Raw genomic sequence first — 16,302 nt, forward strand, 5'->3', positions numbered from 1 at the left:
ACTGAAAATGTAAGATATTATATGATAAATAGAGATATTATATACAGTAATGTTACAGATCAAGTTTAACTTTCATGGTGATTTATCACTTTGTCACAGTTATGGCCCATGAAATTTGTTGGGCCTGGTACGGAACATGTATTGCTTTAGCAATTATCTCAGAATGCTTCTATTCTTTTTAATACAAAATAATAAACCATTGTCAAACTGGCTACAAAACAAAATGAAATAATACTAATAGTCCTATTTATGCTGTGCTGTGCTGATTTTGTATGCTAAATTTCAACCCTGGTAATACCCCAGAATGATTATAATCTGTTTCTTCCTCACATTTGTTGTTACCCTTCAACATGTAATATGAAAAATGTAAAGTTAGCTATGAGTTATCTAGCTCATTTGTATTATTATTCTTAAAATGAAAATAAATTGTTGGGCACTTGCCCATAACAATTAAATATTTCTTATTACAAAATATGTTTATCATATAATTGGTACTGTTTATAGCTTTGTTATCAAGTATGTAATTTGTTTACTGTTTTCAGATGGATGATAAAGGAATGCCGAATGATCCACGTTATGACAATTACATGTCCATGGTAAATCGACAGAAAGGAATGCCAGGTCACATGATGCAGGGTCACAACATTCCTGGGGGCCAGGGTATGTCTGGGAACCCGCCCCATGGGATGGGGATGGTTCCGCAGTCTCAGCAGGGAATGTCGGTCAGCGGAGGCCCAGTTCCCTTGTCCATGTCAGGAGGGCCGATACAGATGTCTGGACCACCCATGCAGGGCATGCCACAGGGTATGGGAAATATGCCTGGTGGGCAGGGAATGCCTGGACCTCACCACAACATACCGAGGGGTACTTCTCCTGCCAACATAGGAGGCTCCCCTGGAATGTCGGGTGGCCCTCCAGGAATGTCAGGCGGCCCCAATGCTGGGATGCCTGGGCCTATGAATCCACAGATGGTCGGACCAGGTGGTTCTGGGTCATCGGGGCCACCGATATCCAATTCCAGTATGGGACAGGGGAACATGCCCGTGCCCAGCATGAACACTCAGAGCATGAGTTCCTCGTCGATGGCGGGACCCAATGGTGGTCCAAACATGGGTGGACCCAACATGACCGTCCAGCCCAACATGGGGTCTGGTGATGGGGTCAGTTCTGGAGGGATGCCCATGTCGGCTGCTAGTGGTTCCGATGTTCCCAGTTCAGCTGGTGGGAGTATGAACACTGGACCGTCAGGCCCTCCAATGAATCCAGGCTTCATGGGACCACAGCTTACATCGGGAGCGTCAGTTGGACCTCCGAATATGGATGGCAGTCAAGCACAAGGTAGGGACTAAATGGTCTAAATTGATTCAGATTTTCATTATTATTATTTTTGTAATACAGTGGAACATGACTAGTTAATATTTTGTATTTTATGGACTTTTATTAAAGTGTTGTTTCGTACTGAGCTTTATAGCATCTGGTAACTGAACATGTGTTTGTCCATTGTTCCAATATGCCATTCACTGCAATGTTTGCTAATTACCTGAAGCTGTTAGGAAATATGAAAGTGTTGTGGAATTATCCAGATTTCAAAAAATTTTTCTCCATAAATCGTCTGTACATAGTTCTAGATTTTTATCTGTGTATCCAAAATTTTCCATATTATTCATTTGAAACTTAGATTTATTTTAAGCTGATGCTTTGCCTACATTGTGAATGGATGCCACCAGTTTAGATCATTGTACAACCCTAATCCTAGGATCAATCTTGGTACCCAAGTATCAGTATTAACATTTCCAGATTTATTTCAAATTTCCAGATTTATTTATTTATCTCTAATTGTTGTTTGATGCAGTATTCACTGCAATGATTGTTACTAACATGTTTTTATTGTTCTTTGTTGCAGGTCCCCCAGGAAGCCAGGGACCGATGGGAGTCGGCCCTCGACAGTCCAGCTTCAATGCAACCCAGCTTCACCAGCTGAGAGCTCAGATCATGGCCTACAAACTTCTGGTGCGCAATCAGAACTTGCCAGATAACCTGCGAATGGCTGTGGAGGGCAAACGGCCACTGGGACCTTTCCCTCGGCCAGGTAAATGACACTTCTATTCAGAGATTAATTAGGCTTTGCTATGTAGTTGGATGTGACGATGGTTTTTATCTCCATCCTACTGTCTGCATCCATCTGCCATCTTGTCTGTTCCAGATACAATTTTCAGGACGTTTTTTTGCAGTGCCTCAAATTTAAGCTGAAATTTTGTGTATAGCTTTAACATATAAAGAGTATCAAGTTGCATATCAAATGTGATTTCTTTGGGGATTGGGCCATTTTTAACAGTTATGGCCTATGAACTTGGGAGATACAAAAGGGGACATATACTGCTGTAAGCAGTATTCTCAGAATGCTTGTTTAAATATTGTTGGTTATTACTCTGCATATCATGAAATGGTGCTATGGGACATATAGCATTATCCAACTGTCCCTATCACCATCAAATTTCATGGAAGTGAGGTTAGCAGTTGTCATGGTCATATTTCAATTTTGTTGTTGATTGTGCTTACAGTTGACCAACAACAAATGCATCAGATGCGGATAAGTCAGAACCTACAGCCAGTGCATCATGGGACAGTGATGGGTCCCGAGATGCCGGCCCAGCCCCCGCGGATACACAGCACCCAGCCGCCCCCGCCCCCCTCGGTCCAGGCCATGATGGCCATGCAGCAAAAACAGAACCGGATCGCACCGGTCACCAAGCCACAAGGTCTCGATCCTGTTGAGTTACTTAAAGAGCGGGAACACAGGTCAGTGTCTTGTGCATTTTATCACCAGCAAATATTATGTACTGTTATATTTGCTAATTAATTGGTCTTGTTATGTAGATACCACCAGCCTTTTATTTATTTATTAATTGTTAGTTTTTAATTTTTTTTAAATAAGGTGATTAGTTAGCAAGAAGAAATCTCCCTGTTGGGCTTTTGATAAAATATCTATTATGAACATTTTCGTTGATACAAATATGTTTTGTGTTTAAAAACAATATTGCTTTAATTGATTTCAGTTAGTTAATGGTCTTAAGTATCGCTGGCACTTTTCAGTCAAGTTCATTGCGATTCATGGCACTTTTTAGTCACATTCATTGCGATTCATGGCATTTTTCAGTCAAGTTCATTACGATTCATGGCACTTTTCGGTCAAGTTCATTGCGATCCATGGCACTTTTCAGTCACGTTCATTGCGATCCATGGCACTTTTCAGTCAAGTTCATTACGATTCATGGCACTTTTCAGTCACGTTCATTGCGATCCATGGCATTTTTCAGTCAAGTTCATTACGATTCATGGCACTTTTCGGTCAAGTTCATTGCGATCCATGGCACTTTTCAGTCACGTTCATTGCGATCCATGGCACTTTTCAGTCAAGTTCATTGCGATTCATGGCACTTTTCAGTCAAGTTCATTGCGATTCATGGCACTTTTCAGTCAAGTTCATTGCGATTCATGGCACTTTTCAGTCAAGTTCATTGCGATTCATGGCACTTTTCAGTCAAGTTCATTGCGATCCATGGCACTTTTCAACTGAGTTATTGCAATCTGTAAACATGACTGTAGGTGTACTAATCTAAATCTGCATTGTCACTGTTTTTTGGTTTTACAAACAATTAAATGCTTGTTTCATTAATTTACAGATGATGGACTGATAAATATTACACCGAACAATAGGCAACAATATTTCACCCAATCCATCATTCTGTTCTGGTGTCAGTTACATAACTTGAAATCCACAATACCCACCAATTGGTTATATTGGGTTTTTGACGTGGTTAAATAAAAAAATACTATCTCATTGAAAAATCAATTAACTTAAAAAATATTTGAAATGTCATTGTACCAATTAACCATTGTATGAATGTGTTAGAATTAGGTAACAAAAAATAATTTTCTTAACTTAACAGGCGTTATCTAAGTAAAAATCATGTCAACCAACATTCGGTTAACTAAATTGTTGAAATATTGTCCCCTGGAACAAAATAAAATTGTAGCTATTTGTAATGTGGTTGATATTGTTTTTATTTACAGACTTGCAGCCCGGATATCGGCTCGAATAGAAGAGCTGAGCAGTCTTCCAGCCGTTATGTCAGATGACCTCAAGGTCAAGGCTACAATTGAGTTACGAGCACTCAGGCTGCTTAATTTTCAGAGACAGGTATCTCATCAAATCAGCTGTTATTTTCCTTGAAATTAATTCATGTGTTTAGGAGTATTACAGTGAACTGTAATTTAATACTCTAACTGTAATACATCCCATGGATCCTTTTGAAAGTAAACTATATATATTTTATGACAAAAATTATTTGTATTAATTATAGTTTATATAACTTAAGTTAGCTGGTTTGGAACTTGTATAAATTCATAAATGGTTACCTTTTGATAGGGAAAAGTAAGATAAAGAATAGTGATCAGACTAATTTGTTAGGATTCACTTTTACTCTTTGACTTTATCTTTAATGAGTATAGACAAGACTAACTGATCTATCATTAAATATGTGTTTAGAGTAAAGTTACACGTCATAAAATGTTTCAGTTGCGTGCTGATGTCACCACCTGTATGCGAAGGGACACAACTCTTGAAACTGCGCTGAACACGAAGGCGTACAAACGCAGCAAGCGACAGTCGCTGAGGGAAGCGAGGATCACAGAAAAGTTGGAGAAACAGCAGAAGGTGGAACAGGAGAGGAAGAAGAGACAGAAACACCAGGTTTGTAACTTTATTCTGTTTACTCAAGATACATGTTTAAACACTATTCAGTAACTGTACAAGAATAAAAACAACAATGTGGAACAGGAGAGGAAGAAGAGACAGAAACACCAGGTTTGTAACTTTATTCTGTTTACTCAAGATACATGTTTAAACACTATTGAATAACTGTACAAGAATAAAAACAACAATGTGCAACAGGAGAGGAGGAAGAAGAGACTGAAACACCAGGTTTGTAACTTTATTCTGTTTACTCAAGATACATGTTTAAACACTATTGAATAACTGTACAAGAATAAAAACAACAATGTAGAACAGGAGAGGAAGAAGAGACTGAAACACCAGGTTTTTAACTTTATTCTGTTAGTGCTTGAATGGATGTAAGATAAATATTGATAAATCAACTCAACATTGTTAAAATCCATGTTATGATGCATGTTTAAAATCTTTCAGTTAATAACTTACACAATAAAACCATTACAGGCGATCATCTCTATTAAATAGTTGGGTTTTTTTTGCATAAAAGATGCATGGCATCAGATCAAATCTCATAGCAAACGGGTAACAATTTTAGATCATTAATGTAATCAATCAGCATATACATTAGACATGGAAAACCTTGATACACTGACTTGCTGTTGTATGTATCGTAGTTGGCAGTAGATTTTGTGCTGGATTAATGAAAGGTATTTGACGAGTTTGTTTCGACTTGTTTTCAGGAATACTTGAATGCAGTGCTGCAGCACGGTAAAGACTTCAAGGAGTTCCACCGTAATGTGTCAAACAAGCTGAGTAAACTGAACAAGGCAGTGATGACGTACCACACCAACACCGAGCGGGAACAGAAGAAGGAACAGGAGCGCGTGGAGAAAGAACGAATGAGGCGACTCATGGTAAATATTTAAATAAATCCAAACTATTTATGATTTAACATAACTAGTAGTTTTGAAGAGCTGTGTTGTAATATGGTGGTGTGGCAAAGATTGTGTTTACTAGTAGACACTGCCTTTCTTCTGCATATTAGAATTAAATTGAATCAAACTGATTTTGATTTGCTATTCATGTTTATTAGGAATAACAAGTATATTTGGCTGAAATGAAAAGTAAGTTAAATATGCATATTATTTTTTAGTGTGTCTTACAGTCGCATATTGAGCCAGTTGAAAAGTTTATTTGTTACACTCTGTTTTAAATTAATCCTATGTGTTGTTGAATGTGTAGATACCAGTTGGTAATCATAAGTTATCATCTGTGTAGAGATAAATAGGGTTTCCTGTTTATATCTCAGTTATAGATACTAAAGGTCTGATAGGAGACCGAGATAGACAGGTTTAGAATGATTACAGACTGACATGTCTCTGTGTTACTAATTAAGGTCGGGCTATTTCTCTTTCTAGCCATTGCACCATCACATATATAAAAGGCCATGGTATGTGGGATTGTGCTTATAAAAAATTCCTTGCTACAAATAGAAAAAATGTTGCATATTTCCTCTCCAAGACTATATGTCAAAATTACCAAATGTTTGACATCCAATAGCTGATGATTAAGAAGTCAATCTGCTCTAGTGGTGTCATTAAACAAAACAAACTTTAACTTTTACTGACACCTCAGAACTTTAAAAACTGCAGATATTTGATGCGACAATTGATCTAGAGTGTAAAACAGAAATTCGCTGCCACCTAGTAATGTCGTAAAACAAAACAAACTTAATACCGTTTTTACTGATCAGGCTGAAGATGAAGAGGGCTACCGGAATATGATCGACCAGAAGAAGGACCGGCGTCTGGCGTACCTGCTGCAGCAGACTGACGAATACGTGAACAGTCTGATGAAACTCGTCAAGGACCACAAGGACGACGTCCGCAAGAAGAAGAAAGAGAAGAAGAAACCCAAGGTCGGTATGGTGTAGTGTTGCTATAAAGTGCTCCTACTGGCAGTAGCTAGGGGGGGATTTTACTATTAGCTCAGTTGGTAGAGTGCTGGATTTTTCGTACTGAGAGTCCATGGTTCGAATCCCGTCAGTGGAGGTTGATTTTTACTGTTACATAGCCCACATAGCGACTTGGTGTGTTTTTAATACAAGAATACAATTATAACCCAGTCAGGACCCGTAACAATTCAACTGCCCATGGCCCACTTGAGGGGCAGTAGATCAGTTGATAGAGCGCTGGAGGTTGATTTTTCGGTTACATTTACTTAATCACACATACTCTGTACACAGTGACAGATAACATCCAATATACTGAGATAAGCAGAGTTGTAAAATCTTATAATCTTTACATAATACAAACAAATGATAGATATGTTTTTAAGATCTGCAAAAGTAATTGCAACTTTAAATAAATCAAGAGTAGATTCAGGTAATCTGCTGTTCCTAGGCTTATTAGTATTAACAATATTTTTAAACATATTATAGGATTTTGGAGACTGGGGAGTATTGTGTGCATTTGTATAGATTAATAGTGGACAGCTTTTAATAACTTGCAGGAAAATGAAGATGAATCGCTCAAAGAAGCAGTAAGTCTGCGCTGTCAAGTACAGTACTCCACTTGATTAATATGCTACATTTGTCCACCCATATTTTAGTACCCCAAAAAACCCTGAAAAAAACATTACTTATACAAAAATAATTTTTTGTCTCAATATCTGACAACTATGCTGTTTAGTTGAGTGGAGTAAGACCTAGAAGGCTAACCCTTATTGCTTTCTAAACATTGATTGGGCTTTCTACTTCAGCCCTAATCATATACATATATTAAACGTATATCTGTTATTTATTTAGTAGTCTCACTAATTCTTATATTGGTCATGTTATAGTTTTTAACAGGATTTTTTCTTGTTATTGTTGTTTTTTGAAAATATCAGAATGTACTGAAAGTATTATGATTTTAATGGCTTAGAAGCATTTAACTTCTTTACCTAATTTGTGAGTTAGCACTTAAAAAATGAAAACAGTGAAATGAAGTTACTAATATTCATTTTGTTTCAGTGATATATATATATATATATATATATATTAGTTGTGATGAAAAAGTGGCAGTGATTTAGCTCACTTTAGAATGTAGATTAATTGCAAATTCAACATCATGTGTTGAAAATACTATTTACTTTGAACTTGAATGTTCCAGATATCATTCTGAATACATGTTACTCTGTATTGAACGATAAATGAATTCATATTAACAATTGACATGTCATGTGTGTTATTTCTAATTCTTAAAGAAACAAATTTCAAATGATGTTTTTATTGATCACTTTTTAGGTTCTTTCTATGTTGCATGTGTATATCCCTCTAATAAGCAAGCACCAGTTGATCCTACAACCTTCAGTCTGTAGCCATGCTTTTTTTATCATTAATGAAATAAGCAAATTCACTCCAAAACACTGGCCACACTTAGAATTATAATTACTTTATATGTAACAGTTGTCATACTAGTGAGATGTTAGTATTACGTAATTATGTAGGTGACAGATACATTGGTTCAGCCCCTGTAATTGCCCACGACAATCGGCATTGCCGTGGAGGTTTTCATTCTCTGTGGCATTTTCTTTGCCGTGGACTATATTGGAAATTTGTTTCTAGATGGATTTTTTTTTTCCTTATTGTTAAAAATAAAATATACTTTGTGAATTGATATGGATTAAAAGTAAATATTAAAAGAGTAACTGCACCATTATTACTAAGTATCTGAATCTCAGTGTCATCGGCAGGCTTGCAAGCGGGCCCTTATTTTCCTAATTTTCCTTATTTTTTGACAGCAGCCCTAATATTCCTTATTAAAGCTTCAAAATCCTAAAAAGCCATAATTTTTTTGTGAAAATCCTAAATTTTCAAATTTTGAATTTTTTTGATAAATGCAACATAAAATAAGTGTTGGAATTAATTAAATCTAGCCTTAGTATACTTTCAGATAATGAAAATGTTGAATTAATGTATTTCTCAGAAGACATCTTGGTGGTTATCAGCATCATATTCAGCATGGATTTGCACCATATCAGATTACTTTAATCTGGTTGTATTGATATGCTGAATATCGCTGTTGATGACCATTGGCATGATCTTCTGAGTTGGTAATTAGCTTTTGTATTTATGTTCACCCTGGAGGTGAGTACAGAATGTTTTTCTTTTATATTGATTATTGAATTTCAGTCCTTATTTTTGTCAAAAAATTCCTAAAAATTCCTAAAAATAGCCATTATTTTTTAAGAATTTTGCCCTAAAAAAAAGCCCTTATTTTTCACAAAATCTTGCTTGAAAGCCTGCATCGGGCATGATCGAAAATAACATGAAAATTACCAGCATTAAGAGAGTATCAATTAAGTTGTTAAACTCTGTTGACTGTTTATAGCACGGGTATTACAGGGACCACAGGGTTGCAGGGGCGTGACAGCTTATACCTTGTTGACCCGTTGCTATGGTGCATTACGGGTGTTTTATTTTCAGTAAAATGTTCTACATACACTCCTACAAGTCACTAGAAGTGTTATGGTCAGCCTGATGATGAGATATTTCTAGAAATACATAGAGAGATCGTTCCGATAGTTTAATAAAAATTTCTCCGTCATTTATATTGGCAAAATAGCCTAATCCAAAAATCTAAAGAAACTTTACCAATTTTATTGGGCTTGAAAGGTGGGCATTCAGTCTAGGTGACAGATATCCTAACAGAAATTATATGCCATTATTAAAGAAAATTATTTTAATTCTATATCACATATATTCTGACAATTCGATGTAATATAATTACAATATAAAGATTGAATTGGCACATCATTGTGAACTGACTATGCTGTATATGATAAATTATCATCCCCTTGCAACCCCATTGTTCTTGATCGTGCACATGTCATTAGCGTGTATTTTAATCAACGAATACCGCCACTAGTATAAATAAATCTTACAGCATACTGGCATAAAACAACAACAACAAACTCATCATTCAAACCACATATGCAAACATGTAAAACTATTTTTCCCACAGCAAATAATTTGCCGTGGTCACTTTGTTAATTGCAGGGATTGTTGGTTGCATGTTATAAGTCACTTCTGCATATTTAGGTTTTAGTATACATAGCTGTTTTTTAATGGGCACAGTCATTCCTCATTTATATTTAATAGCACTGATTAGAAGTGGGGGTTTTCTTTCTTTTCTATATTTTCATACAGGGGTGTCATTTCTGTGTGTTTCCAGTGACTAATTAAAGTCATCTTACCAACTGAATAAAAATGCACATAGTTCAGTTTTGGTACAACATTACAGACAAAATGCAAAAAAAATAAAAACATCAATAACCTCACACACCCACCCCCACACCCACCTTCCAAATACATTGCACTTGATCCTGGTTTTCAGGTTTCATTACTAATATTCAGCACCCTGACTTATTAATTTTATCTGAATCTCGGTAAAGTGTATGAGATAATTTGTTGATATATGCATGTTTAACTTGACGAGGTGTACAGTTATATAATAGCCGTTTTGTGTGGTTTCTTTCTAAGAATGCCGATGAGTCGTCCAACTCGAGTGACCAGCGGATCAAGGTGATCGACAACGAGACCGGACAGATCCTCACTGGGGAAGACGCACCTCTAGCCAGTCAGCTCGAATCATGGCTGGAGATGCATCCCAAGTAAGACAACTCAGTCTTTGTTTATTATACTAACCATGGATTGTGACTTCATTTTACTTTAATTATACTGACCATGGGGTCAGATTGTGACTTCATTTTGCTTTAATTATACTGACCATGGGGTCCGTTTTAGCAGAATTGTGCTCCCATAGACCGGTCACCTCAAGTGTGATGGGGCTCATGATAGATGGCCTCAGATGAAGTTGGGGTTTTACCATTCCAACCAAAAATATTAATATCAATCAAGGTGCATAAAATATTACATTTGTTTTTGTTTACTTTTAACTGATGAGTTTGTGGTAGTAAAAATGTGTATGTTTTGGTTGTTCCAGTTAACCGATAAGTCATGTAATTATAACACATTATTATTAGTCCCCTATGGGTCCAACCGGAGGGTACTATAGGTTTCATCTCTGTCCGTCCATCTGTCGTCTTTCTACATATAGAAGGCCTTGCGATATAGACATGCAATGTTGTGTATAGCTTTATCACATACTCTTACAGATCAAGTTTGACTTTCATGGTGATTCACACATGTTTGATGGCCCTTGAACTTACGAGAAATGAAAATCTGTTTTTCCGGACTTTTTTTCAGAAGGCCTTGAGTTATTGAGCTGAAATTATGTGTATATATATCTTGATCATGTACTGTTACAGATCAGGTTTTACTTTCATGGCTATCTACACATTTTTGATAGAGTTATCAACCTTGAACGTAGGAGATACCAAAAAGTGTTTTTCCGACTTGTTTTGCAATGCCTGAAGATTTTGATATGAAATGTTGTATATGCCTTTATCATGTACTGTTACTGATCAAGTTTAACTTTTATGGTCATTTGCCATCTTTTTACCATTTACTATCTCTTTTTACAGAAGTATGGCCCTTAAATTTAGGAGATACAAAAAACATTTGAGTTCGGTAGGGGACATGTATTGCTTTAGCAGTACTCTCATAATGCTGGGTTTTTTGTTTTGTTTAAACAATATACAATTATCGTCAAACAGACACTAAGCGTATATAAATGCCTCTCCATATTATTATGGGTGTTATCATTGTTGTTACCTGATGAGTTATGTAGTAATGAAACATCTGTATGTTTGTTGTTCTTCCACTTAACTTGTAGTAGTAACACATTATTATGGGTGTTATCGCTGTTGTTACCTGACAAGTTGTGTAGTTTGTACAAGTGAAACATGTGTATGTTGTTGTTGTTTCAGTTTCCAAGTTGCCATTCGAGAGGAAGAGGAGGAGGAGGAAGAGATAGAGGAGATAGTAAGCCAGTTAATCTTAGTCTCGGGTCCACCGCAGGTCTACTCATGACTCGCTTTTCTTTTGTCAAATATTAATTAATATATTTTGTGAAATGTTTTGCTTTAAACGGATCACTTTGGCCATATGTCGGCTGATATGTAACGTATGATCTGAACCCAACGTGGTACTATATTTCAATTGCTTCATCCGTTTACCAACTTAATCATCAAATGTTTTGCTTTAAACGGATCACTTTGGCCATATGTCGGCTGATATGTAACGTATGATCTGAACCCAACGTGGTACTATATTTCAATTGCTTCATCCGTTTACCAACTTAATCATCAAATGTTTTGCTTTAAACTGATCACTTTGGCCATATGTCGGCTGATATGTAACGTATGATCTGAACCCAACGTGGTACTATATTTCAATTGCTTCATCCGTTTACCAACTTAATCATCAAATGTTTTGCTTTAAACAGATCACTTTGGCCATATGTCGGCTGATATGTAAACGTATGATCTGAACCCAACGTGGTACTATATTTCAATTGCTTCATCCGTTTACCAACTTAATCATCAAATGTTTTGCTTTAAACAGATCACTTTGGCCATATGTCGGCTGATATGTAACGTATGATCTGAACCCAACGTGGTACTATATTTCAATTGCTTCATCCGTTTACCAACTTAATCATCAAATGTTTTGCTTTAAACAGATCACTTTGGCCATATGTCGGCTGATATGTAACGTATGATCTGAACCCAACGTGGTACTATATTTCAATTGCTTCATCCGTTTACCAACTTAATCATCAAATGTTTTGCTTTAAACAGATCACTTTGGCCATATGTCGGCTGATATGTAACGTATGATCTGAACCCAACGTGGTACTATATTTCAATTGCTTCATCCGTTTACCAACTTAATCATCAAATGTTTTGCTTTAAACAGATCACTTTGGCCATATGTCGGCTGATATGTAACGTATGATCTGAACCCAACGTGGTACTATATTTCAATTGCTTCATCCGTTTACCAACTTAATCATCAAATGTTTTTGTGAACCTTCAGAATCAGTTGGAACCATGTTCAATTAGCAAACTTGTTTAACTGTCATCCTATCCAGTATATCAAACCATGTTATTCTTACCCTGTTTGTGGGGAAATACATCAAAAAAACCATGTTGTTTATGACTAAGAGTAGGCTATGTGGTGACATTCATTTTAGTGTTTACTTGACAAGATCATTTGCACAGCAGAGCACTAGAATTACATATAATTAGTGACAGAAATAGGAAAGCAGCATGTTAAAATGTAAGGTTCATTCTGCTATAAAATGCATTTACCAAAAACAATTTCTGTTACATTAAAAAAAAAAAAAATGTTTATGACTAGGAGTAGGCTATGTGATGACATTCATTTTAGTGTTTACTTGACAAGATTTCTGTTACATTAAAAAAAAACACATATTGTTTATGATTAAGAGTAGGCTATTTGTTAATTAATAGTTGTATATACAATTGTAAATTATATTATTCTACTTGTCGTTTATGATGTTGTATTTGTGTTACTATGTAGCCCAGTACGGTTGGTCATTGAGCTATTTCTTGTTCCAACCACATGGGCGGATCCAAGGGGGTGGGACCAGGGGGACGCGTCCCCCCCCCAAAATTGTTCAAGTGCCCTCAAAATGTCCAAGTGCCCTTTTTGTTTGTAGAATTTTTTTTTTTTTAAGTAAACAATAATTATATTGTAGATAAATGAAATCAAGATTTTCGTGTACATGCGCAAGCTTGCAGATATGTGTCTGTGTTATTGAGTCTCAATGGGGCCCCATTGAGGTTCTAACGCGAGTGACGCCAATTTACTACATTATTGCTAGTATATTATGACGTAGAACTGTAGGAATTCATATTAATTGTAAATATCATAACTTGTAGTAAGGTGCCCTTTTGACGAGTCAATGTGCCCTTCTTTTTTGGTCCCCCCCCTAAAAATATTTCCTGGATCCGCCCATGAACCAGTGCACCACAACTGGTACACCAAAGGCTGTGGTATGTGCTATCCTGTCTGTGGGATGGTGCATATAAAAAATCCCTTGCTTACTAATGGAAAAATGTAGGTTTCCTCTCTAAGACTATATATCAAAATTACCAAATCATAACATCCAGTAGCTGATGATTAATAAATCAGTGTGCTCTAGTGATGTCGTTAAACAAAACAGACTTTAACTGTTTAACTTTTGTGTTGTGCTATAGGATGAGGAGTCTGAAACTGTTGCCCTGCCGATAGTTGAGGAGAAGAAGAAACTGGCAAAAAACCCAGAAGATCTGGACGAATTTGAAGCTGAAGAAATCATTCAGTAAGTTTGTGAACTTGGCTTGTTTATTTTGGGTAAAATATCTTTACCCTATTAAGTGTTTTAGATAATAATGCATCGTGTACCAAAATAAGTTCACCCACAAAATTATCCATTGTGGATTTTTACCAAAAATATCCAACATATTAGCAACTGTTTATGTGTATTGTTCATAATACAAATGTTTCAGGCAAATTTAATTTGAGCTTTTGTATATTTGAGCTGTTAAACAGATATGAATACAAACAGTTTGGTGCTATTAATTATAGTTAATGTATTAATTATAGTTAAAGGAAACATGACACGAGACCATATTATAGCTCATTTTAAAAGAAAAATGATATAAAAATAATATACAAATAACTTTATAACAATAAAATACGTGTAGTTAACTTAAAATGAAGAAATTACGCTAACCAGTATCAAAGTACGATTTATGCATATTTCTTCGTGAGCGTTCGGAAAAAAAGGGAAGTGACGTCAGAGCCGCTGTACTCTTCCATTGTTGTTAACTGTTTATATATGGAGTAAGGGGCTTACGATCTTTTCAGTCCAACAGTGCCGTACTGCGCGGCCTTCGGGTGTAAAAATAAACAGTTTAAACGATCGGGATTGTCTTTTTATGGTTTTCCAAAGGATTGTATCCGAAGAAAGACGCGTGTATTTTATCGCAAAAGAAAAGATTGGACACCAACACCGCATAGTACTTTGGTGTCCGCCTAATTACAGCCCGGAGCCTGAACGTTACCCGGAGACACAGTACTCGGTTGCGAATGCCGAGGTGTACATTGTACATATTTGGCACAAAGATACACCTCAGCATGATGTATTTATATATGTTAAAACAAAAATGTAGAATTTTTTATTTATTTATTTTTTTGGAAAAAAAAGATTTTTCATGTTAGGGCTGTAGGCCTACATAACAAAATCTGTATTCACCGTCCGAAGAAGGAAACGTCAATAAGTAATTAAATATGGCATATACAAACATGGGATTTGGCATGAGGATACATCTCAGTACGATGTATTTAAATATGTTTTTAAAAAACGTGTAGAAAACAATAATAATTTTAAATAATGTTTTTAATCTTCGGGCTGAATAAGTCACAAAAACGTTCCTCATCGCCCGAAGCCCCAAAGCAACACGAAGTTCAATACAAAAAAACCCACTACTGTCGGTGTCGAAATAACTATTATGTTTCATCCACGGGCTGACTTGAGAATCGGAGTGTTGTTTTAGTTAATTGGTCCTTTCTTTCCGTGGCCTGCACATGTGATTCCTGATTGGCAGGTGTATATTGCAGGGTATCGACCAGGTAAGTGATTACCACAGTCTAGACATGCGTACAAAATACGTGCCAGTTTTTTTAAGATCACAGGGTATTGTGGCGTAACCTGTCGCGACTATAGTACAATGTTAATGGACATTATCAGCCGCCCTGCTTCATTACTGTAAATAATGCTGTAAAACCCTTGATTAAGTAGACTTTCCCATCTAAAACTACAAAACTGACCAATTACGTAGTACCAAAGAAAATAAAATTATCACTTGGGTATCGTGAGTGGTCGTTTTTACTCTAACGCACCCTACCAATAAGCCTAATAATATGCTACTTTTTTTTTATGAGAGAAAAATACTATAATCCCATTTCGTTCTATTGATGCAAATAGAAATATATTTAGTTTAAAAGTTGATTATACTCTCAAGTCATTTATGTTGTTTTACAAGCCAGGTTAATGAAAGTGAAGCGCCTTGTCGTAAATTAGAGCGTTTGTTTACACTGTGCATACAGATTTCATTATGTACAGCCCGAACATAAAAAATGCGATATTTTCTATAAAAAACAAACCCAATAATGTTTGTCCTACATTTATATTTTTTACATATTTAAATACATCATATCGAGGTGTATCTTTATGCTAAATATGAACAGTATACACCTCGGCATTAGCATCCGAGTTTTGGTTTTGTCTCCGGGTTACTTTCGGGCTCCGGGCTGTAAATTGGTCGACCGGTCTGGTCTGGCACCATCAGTTTCTCCACCCTCCGACTCTCTATCCGTTTTTTCTTCAGTATCACTGTTGTAAGTAAATGTGTGTCTTTCTTCATTTACTAACAGCTCATATTGATACGGCAAAACGTTTTGCGAACGAACACTCATTGTTTTGGTAAGCTGTGCAAGTCTTAGATTCTTTATGAGTGGTACGGACTAATGCTTTTAAGTGTAAGGCTTCAGATCAAGCGATGTGTCTCTGACGTCACGGACCTCGTGATTGCCCTGCTCATTAAAGATCGGC

The 16,302-nt window shown here is 36.3% G+C and overlaps 1 protein-coding gene across 1 annotated transcript in view; it reads left to right on the forward strand.

The window, feature by feature from the left end:
* LOC121373931 (transcription activator BRG1-like) overlaps positions 1–16,302 on the forward strand; it is a 47,696-nt gene that overhangs the window by 4,907 nt on the left and 26,487 nt on the right. Inside the window, exons 3-13 of the mRNA XM_041500759.1 lie at positions 543–1,338; positions 1,904–2,089; positions 2,562–2,799; positions 4,075–4,201; positions 4,580–4,753; positions 5,473–5,646; positions 6,486–6,650; positions 7,244–7,273; positions 10,257–10,387; positions 11,606–11,660; positions 13,904–14,007. Of these exons, the coding sequence (XP_041356693.1) occupies positions 543–1,338; positions 1,904–2,089; positions 2,562–2,799; positions 4,075–4,201; positions 4,580–4,753; positions 5,473–5,646; positions 6,486–6,650; positions 7,244–7,273; positions 10,257–10,387; positions 11,606–11,660; positions 13,904–14,007 (2,180 nt within the window). The remainder of the gene's footprint in view (positions 1–542; positions 1,339–1,903; positions 2,090–2,561; positions 2,800–4,074; positions 4,202–4,579; positions 4,754–5,472; positions 5,647–6,485; positions 6,651–7,243; positions 7,274–10,256; positions 10,388–11,605; positions 11,661–13,903; positions 14,008–16,302) is intronic.

This window comes from Gigantopelta aegis, chromosome 6 (genome assembly GCF_016097555.1).
Source record: "Gigantopelta aegis isolate Gae_Host chromosome 6, Gae_host_genome, whole genome shotgun sequence".
Lineage (NCBI taxonomy): Eukaryota > Metazoa > Mollusca > Gastropoda > Neomphalida > Peltospiridae > Gigantopelta > Gigantopelta aegis.